The sequence below is a fragment of the Balaenoptera ricei genome, chromosome 19, assembly GCF_028023285.1.
Source record: "Balaenoptera ricei isolate mBalRic1 chromosome 19, mBalRic1.hap2, whole genome shotgun sequence".
In the NCBI taxonomy this organism is placed as follows: domain Eukaryota; kingdom Metazoa; phylum Chordata; class Mammalia; order Artiodactyla; family Balaenopteridae; genus Balaenoptera; species Balaenoptera ricei.
Genome location: NC_082657.1, coordinates 16,563,329 through 16,570,462, shown reverse-complemented (window position 1 = coordinate 16,570,462; position 7,134 = coordinate 16,563,329). Strand labels below are relative to the sequence as shown.

At 56.8% G+C, this 7,134-nt stretch overlaps 3 protein-coding genes across 6 annotated transcripts; 1 reads left to right on the top strand and 2 right to left on the bottom strand.

Annotated features, from left to right (window-relative positions):
* Nucleotides 1-270: 270 nt before the first annotated feature.
* On the bottom strand, nucleotides 271-2,912 carry IGFLR1 (IGF like family receptor 1). Its single transcript, XM_059905260.1, is given in 5 exon segments — nucleotides 271-344; nucleotides 347-616; nucleotides 704-1,097; nucleotides 1,388-1,570; nucleotides 2,061-2,912. Coding segments are annotated over 5 exon segments (1,107 nt in total). The 5' UTR covers nucleotides 2,247-2,912.
* Nucleotides 2,913-3,015: 103 nt separating this feature from the next.
* On the bottom strand, nucleotides 3,016-5,227 carry U2AF1L4 (U2 small nuclear RNA auxiliary factor 1 like 4). Of its 3 annotated transcripts, XM_059905261.1 has the most exons (9): nucleotides 5,153-5,227; nucleotides 4,921-5,008; nucleotides 4,732-4,782; nucleotides 4,459-4,525; nucleotides 4,326-4,375; nucleotides 4,153-4,251; nucleotides 3,846-3,979; nucleotides 3,640-3,735; nucleotides 3,016-3,284 (listed from the first exon to the last, which is right to left on the bottom strand). In XM_059905261.1, the coding sequence occupies exons 1-9, from the start codon at nucleotides 5,194-5,196 to the stop codon at nucleotides 3,200-3,202; spliced, it is 714 nt and encodes a 237-aa protein (XP_059761244.1). In that variant the 5' UTR covers nucleotides 5,197-5,227; the 3' UTR covers nucleotides 3,016-3,199. The 3 variants fall into 3 exon arrangements, with proteins under 3 accessions (XP_059761244.1, XP_059761246.1, XP_059761245.1); XM_059905263.1 differs by lacking the exon at nucleotides 3,640-3,735; XM_059905262.1 differs by lacking the exon at nucleotides 4,732-4,782.
* A 166-nt stretch (nucleotides 5,228-5,393) lies between these two features.
* PSENEN (presenilin enhancer, gamma-secretase subunit) lies at nucleotides 5,394-6,763 on the top strand. Of its 2 annotated transcripts, none has more exons than XM_059905264.1 (4): nucleotides 5,394-5,493; nucleotides 5,668-5,785; nucleotides 6,204-6,308; nucleotides 6,495-6,763. In XM_059905264.1, exons 2-4 carry the CDS (start codon nucleotides 5,725-5,727, stop codon nucleotides 6,632-6,634), a joined length of 306 nt encoding a protein of 101 aa, XP_059761247.1. In that variant the 5' UTR covers nucleotides 5,394-5,493; nucleotides 5,668-5,724; the 3' UTR covers nucleotides 6,635-6,763. The 2 variants fall into 2 exon arrangements, with proteins under 2 accessions (XP_059761247.1, XP_059761248.1); XM_059905265.1 differs by having other exon boundaries at nucleotides 5,406-5,493; nucleotides 5,630-5,785.
* The last annotated feature ends 371 nt before the right edge of the window (nucleotides 6,764-7,134 follow it).

Here is a 7,134-nt window from a genome sequence, read left to right as displayed (position 1 = left end):
CCTATTCCAAGTTAGAACTCAGATGGGTCCCTATAGATGAACCCTCCCAAGGGTAGCAGGGCCATTTCTCAGAGGGGACCCTGGTTGCCCAGAGGTAACCCACATCTGGTCTCGTGTGTGTGGTGGGATTGGCCCATTCCCTGAATGGGGAGGGGAGTGAGAGGATGTCTGTTGGGTTTTGGCCCAATTAAGACTATTTTAAGAGGACCCGTGATGAGGCCCAGGGACAGCAGGCACTTACTTCAATGGAAACTTTATTTTTATCGGGTACTAAGCCGGGCAGGCCCCAGCTCAGCCAAGCTTGGACAGCACCCACAGTGCATCTGCCCGCCCTCTCTGGGCAGGTGTGCGCCAAGCTGGCCCAGAGAGGCAGAGGGCTCCCTTGCCGCTACCATCTCCATCACGGCCCGCCGAGGCCAGCGACTGGGCCGCAGGGAGTAGGCAGAAGTGGACCAGGCAGCAGGAAGTCCATATTTTGCAGCCAGGTGTCGAGTGCTGCCACAGGCTCTCCCCCAACCTGGCCCAGGCTCAGGATCCAGCAGCACGATCAGCTCCTCCAGCACTTCCAGCTCATCCAGGAGGCGAGACAGTGGCTGTGATTCCAGACTTGGCAGCTCTAGGAGACAAAGGGAGGGGTGAAGGGGAGGAGGCGCAAGCTTCCAGCCCACCTCCCCCCCACCTCCTTGGTGTATCCTCAACTAACCCCTGCCTAGGAGTGGAGGCAGAGGGACCTCCTTCCCTGAGTACCCTGCCTCTGAAGCCTCCAGGGAGCCTGGAGGGGACGAGTGCAAGGAGAATAGGATGTGGGTGTTCAGGTCGTTGCAAACCAAGCCAGGATAGGGGTGTTGGACGGCTTTCCCCTGGTGGTGGCGACGGCGGTGCCTTTGCAGGGCGAGCAGGAGAATTACTGCTGAGGTCACGAGCAGAACCAGCACCAGGGACAGGTCAGAACTCCAACTCGGCCAGGCCTGCTGAGGGACTTAGTGCTCAGATGTCCACGGGAGACTGGGGATCGCCGGTGAGCTGGGCTCCTGGGAACTAAGGACGCTCAGTTTTCCACGTGTCAGGGGGCAGGTCTCCTTGTTAGGGACCGGCTTCTGGAAATAAAGTGGGAAGCATGCCCTACTCCTGCCTCCTCAGCACAAACTTCCCATCCTTAAATCCCTCAATGGGGCCACATCCCCGCCTGATCCAGCCCTCCCACCCCGACTCCTTTAACCCCTGATACTATTAATACTGTGCCCCCATCCCTATCCTCTTCAGTTAGGTTAAACCCTCCCTTCCCTTGATACAGACCCCGCCCATCCGACCCCAAGCCACGCCCCCAGCCCCCGCCCCACTCCGGCAGGCTGCACCTTGCCCAGGCCCTCCGGAGCCCAACCAGCACCTGTCTGCCGCGCCTCCGGGTCCCGCCGCGGCTCCCCAAGGAAGTGGGAGCCGTTGCTCCGCCGCCACAAGGGCTACCTAGCTCCTCGGTGTTGGGGTTGCACTGCCCAGGAGGACACTCTTTGAAGGGGTGCGTTACGTGATTGCCCGCATCATCCGGCCGGCAGTTTTCCGAAAATTCAGTCTGGTGGGACACAGCGTCTCACGTGCAGCCACCAAACCTGCCTCCTCTGCGCTAGTACGTGCTTTCCCCTTTGTCCTATCCCAGCAGTCCCCGCCCCTTGCACTGTACTCACCCAACCTATCAGCGGACGTGCCCACCTCTCTATTCCTCCCCCCCCCACACACACACACACACACTCACTAGCCCTGCCAGTCTCCCAACCTTCTCTACACAGGCCCCGCTCCTTTCATTCCCCCGCCCACCTCTTCCTCGCCTCCCGGTTCCCGCCTGTCTAACCGGCCACACCCCTTAACCATGACCCTCTTAACTCACACTGTCCCTTTCTTCGCAGGCTCAGCCCCCCATCCCCCCTTCGTCTACGTACGGCCCACCGCCCCTACCCCGAAGCAAGCCTCACGGGCCACACCCCACAGACCTCGCCCCTTCCCCCTTCCCTATCACCCCTTAACTCCGCCTGAACATATGCAAACGCCCAGTCCCCGCTCCTTACCCGAGCAGGGGGCGGCCCGAAGCGCTGCAGGCAGCTGCCACTGCACAGGTCGTCAGGGTTCCAGTACTCGAGGCGGCTGCAGTGCTGAGAGGCCTTCCTCGGCGCCGCCTGGGCCAGGAGCAGCACGGCAGTCAGGAGGAGGCATAGGGGCCCCATCCTGGCGGAGCCTGCCTTCTGGGGGGCCATGACCACAGGACTTCCTGCCACAGCGCCTCTGCCGCACTTGCCAGGAAACCGGGTCAGAAGAAGGAAGCAGTGGATGTGGGGGCATAGGATCCCCAGTCCCCTTTGGAAGCCAGGAATCTACTCTCCAGCCCCCAGACCAGCTCCTGGCCCGTTATCAGAGAGGCCACAAGGCCTCAAGATGGCTACAGCGAGGACTCTGGAGCCGGACTGCGTGGATTTATATCCCATCTCTGCCATCTTCTTGCCCTCTCTTTTCCCATCTGTAAAATGGGATAATAATAGTACCTGTCTTAGAAGGTTATTGTGGAGAGGTAAAACCATTACTGGAAGTAAAGCATTTAGAACACCTGGCACCTGGCATAGAGTAAGCTTAAGTATTAGGTACTACCTATTCCCATCTCAGGGCAGTGGGCATAGAGGACCCAGCCATCATCCACTGGGGACTCCCACCCAACTCCCAGCAATCTTTCCTTAGCTCCTAACCCCAATCTCCTCCAGACTGGGAATCCTCCAACCTGCCACAACCAAGCATCTCCCCCTTGAGAATCCTCTGATGGACGTGCTGAAGTTTCAGCACAAAGGCAGCCCCACCCAACCAGTCCCACTTGGGGGTTTCTAGGACCCTGGGCATGCTGCTTTCCCACCTGTTGTTGTTAGTTCCTTGGCTGAGGTTGTGGCCAGAGCCCAGCCCTACTTCCCCTTTTCATCAGCAGATGTGGGGGTGGAAGGAAACCAGCCCACAGCCAGGCTCAAGCTAACAACGAAGCTCTAAACCCTCAATATAGAACTTTATTAGGGGCGGGGCGATAGAAGGTCCCTGTGTGGAAGGTATTACATCATGGAGACCCGGAGCCTGGAAAAGATGGCACTAGGGAGTTAAGGGAGCTTTGAGGAGGGGTCCTGGCCAGGAACATATGTGCCTGCCAGGGGTGGAGGGCAAGGAGGTCAGCATCTCAGAAACGGCCATGCCGGTGGTCTGGGGACCGTCGTCGATTTCTTTCTCGGGGACGGTGGCCAGTATGGGACCTTGGGGGTGACCTGGGGACAGGAGAGAGGAGGGTTAGAGCCATGGGAATGGTGTGCAGATCCCCCAGTTCTGCCTCTCTGCTCTGGGATAGGCATGGCAGTTGATGAAGTAAGAAGAGTTCCTGGGGGTGGCCTCAGGATAGGTGCACAGGGGCCGACCTCAGGATTGGAGATCCAGGATGGACTTGGGTTTGGGGTTCAGGCTGGTTTGGGGGTTGGGACTTAGGTGCTGGTCTTCAGATGGGGCTCAGGGCTAGTCTTAGGGCACAAAAGGCTTGAGACACTTATTGGGGCACAGGATCAGATTCATCTCAGGATACAGGGGCCTTGGGATACGAGAAGTCTTGGCAGGCTGGTCCTGAGGTACCTGCGCCTGGGTCCCCGCCCATAGAGCTGCCGCCGGAGGTTGCGGGAGATAGGTCGCAGGTGCATGAAGTTGCAGAAACCACCCCGGGTACATTCCCTGGGTAAAGCATGGATGGACGGATGAGGCCATTGTCACTGACAGCCCCCTCAACACATACACAGAAGTCTGGGACTCCAGGTGACCATCCCACCCCTGCACTACCATACCCCATCTCATACTGCCGACAGCACGACTCCCGGAAGTCAGTGACGGGAGACAGCTCGGCATGCACAGCCTGCCCGTTGAACCAGCGGTTATTGAGTTCAGCCACTGCCCGCTCTGCATCCTCCTCGCGCCGAAACTGAGGGAAAGTCGGTCAGGGTCAGCAATCAAACTCAGAAATCAGGGGATTAGCTAGCAGCTCAGGGTCTGGAGTGGATTCAGTGATGGACCTCAAGCTGTGAGGCTTCAACGGTGGCCGTTAGGCATTGAAATGCCTCCACCTCTAGACTCTAATGGAGAGACAGCAGGCACCTTGACATAAACATTGCCCACGAGGTGATCCCCCAGGTTGTCGCACACATTCATCTCTTCAATCTCCCCGTACTTCTCCTGCAGTTCTGTGAACACTTCCTGTGGAAGACCAGGAGGAACTCAGCTGAGCTGCTGGCCCACAGGAAACTGAACCCACCCCTGCCAACCCTCACCTCGAAGAAGTTATCATAGTGTTCTTGCACCTCCACGTCGCTCACGTGACCTGGAGGAGGGGGGCAGGGTGGAATCAGGGCGTGGCCTGCTGGCAGCTGTCCGCCCTGCCCCCAAGACAGGTCCCTCACTCACAGTGCGATCCGTCTGCGGTTTGGGCGGTGTTCTGTGGATTCCGGTACAGGTTGAGCAGTACTATGGTCTGAACAGAATTTAAAGGGGGCGGGGCCTGAGCTCAGAGGGCGGGGCTATATGCAAAGGAATTGGGTATGAAAGTTGGGGGTGAGACCTTGCACCAGACAAAAAGCATAAGCATCTTGAGTGCATCAGCAACGCCTGTCCCTCAGAAAACCAGAAGAGGGGGTACCTAGCAGTGAGGGACAGCCCAGGGGTGTGGTCTTTACGTACGGGGGCGTGGCCAAGTTCCTGGGAGAAGGGCCTGAAGGTTGGGGGAGGAACCTGCAGAGGTCCGACAAGAAAAAAGCCGGGCGGTAGGGTGGGCCCTAGAAATCCGGAAAAGGTGGGACTTCGTGATGGTGGACAACAGAAGGGGAATGGACAGGAGGTTAACCCCCCAGGCTCCGTGCCGGGTCTCACCTGGCTGAAAGTCGGTTTGTTGTGAAGCCGGGAGCACCGGTCCCCATGCCGGCAGGCCCCGATCTTAAAGTAAAAAGAGCAGTTAACCCTGGAAGAGGTGCAGAGACAGAGGTGAACCGAGGGCCGGGGAGCCGGACACCCCAGAAACACCGCCCCACGCCGCCCAGCCACCAGGGAACCAAGTGCCTCGTCCTCGGGCTCCCGAGGGGCCACTCCCTGCGCCCGTTCTCACTTGTCCTTCTCAGTCCCGAATATCGAAGCTAAATATTCGGCCATTTTTACCCGAACCCTCCAACTATGTCTGCTATTTACATCACTTCCGTTGCTTAAGGGCATTGGGAAATGTAGTTCTTCGCGGCCTCCGGACACTCAGAAACTCTCTAGTGCGCTTGCGTGATGGAGGCTCGCACCCTCCGCCTGGACTCACCCACTGGCGTTGCCTGAAAGCGCATGCGTGCAGCGTTGCCTGACCAAAAAGACTACAAGGTCCAGAGATACTTGCGGCATCTCGCGCAAAAGTCCGTAGTTGAAAGTGGCAAAGGGGTCCAAACCGGAGGAAGTAAGACTCCACTGGTGAGTTAGGGGTCGTCTCCGTACCCCAGTAAACATAAAGAGCGTCTCAACCCAGTCAGCTTGCTGGTGGGGGCGGGGGTACTACCCTTCTTTCAGAAAACCCACCCTTCAATTTCTCTCCCTTTTGTCGTAATAGGGGCGTGGTTGTTTGTGATCCTTGCATCTGTCACTTAGGGTCAGGGCTTGGGTCTTGCCCTGAAGACCCTCGGAAGACCCGGCCCCAGCGCAACTATGAACTTGGAACGGGTGTCCAACGAGGAGAAGTTGAACCTGTGCCGGAAGTACTACCTGGGTAAGGGCTGATATCTTAGGGTCCCCGGAGAAGAGAGGGGACGGGACTAGAGCGCCTGGGGGAAGAGGGTCTAGGGGCCTGGATTCTTGGGTCTAGAGGATGAAGTGGCTGGGGACGCCGACTCCTGGGTCCCAAGAGAGGAAGGGCCTGGGTCCTGAGGAAGGAGGAGACTGGGCCCTCAATTTCTGGGTCCCAAGAGAGGACAGGAGTTGGGGGCCTGGGCTCTTGGTCCTGCCAAAAAGATGGTTGAGGACTCAGATTTCTGGATTCCGGGGAGGAGTCAGGATTCTTGAATCCCTGATAGCAGAGATCTCCATTTGAATTTGGGTATGGGAGAGGACCTTCCAAATTGGTCTTCTACGTGGGTGTTGGGAGGATCCTCATTGCCTTAAGTCCCAGTTTATTTTCTTCTCTTTAGGTGGGTTTGCTTTCCTGCCTTTTCTCTGGTTGGTCAACATCTTCTGGTTCTTCCGAGAGGCCTTCCTTGTCCCGGCATACACAGAACAGAGCCAAATCAAAGGCTGTGAGTCCAGGGCACAGAGGAAGGGAGGCCATCGGGTGTGGGGAGGGGAACTCTGGGAGCCTTGCTGGGAAGGGACAATGGAGGTTCCAGAATTCTGGGACTCTGTGGAAACGAAGAGAGGGCCGGTCTCGGGGAGACCAGAGAGCAGGTGGAGGCCAACCTTTCCCCTCCTGTTCCCTCTTACAGATGTCTGGCGCTCAGCTGTGGGCTTCCTCTTCTGGGTGATTGTACTCACCACTTGGATCACTATCTTCCAGATCTACCGGCCACGTTGGGGCGCCCTTGGGGACTACCTCTCCTTCACCATACCCCTGGGTACCCCCTGACAACTTCTGCACAGGCCTGAGGACCAGGATGGGCTCCTCTACTCCGAGCCTGCTCTCAAGCCCCTAAGACTTGTTCCTATCTCCTGTGTTCTCTGCTGACATCCCCTAATAAAGGACCCTAATTCTCAATATTGATTTCCTGGGATCTTTTGGAGGTTGAAGCATAAAATGATTATTAATATTCCGAAACATTTATTGATTGCTTACTTTGTGCTAGGCTTAGTGCTTCATACATCATGTGCATTAGTTCACTGTATACTAATCATAACCCATCAAAAATAGGAACTTTCTTGCTTGGGAACCCTACTGTACAGATCTGGAACCAAGAAAGCAATAATACTTCCATTACTAGGGACTGTTATCCTGTACAGGTAGTATGTGAATTTGAAAATATTACTTCCCCACTCGCCCTCATTATTCTTATCAGAAGTGTGGATCACAATGCTACCCCCTAGAATTTATCTACGCCAAGGCACATGTGGTAAATGGAAGTTCCTCAT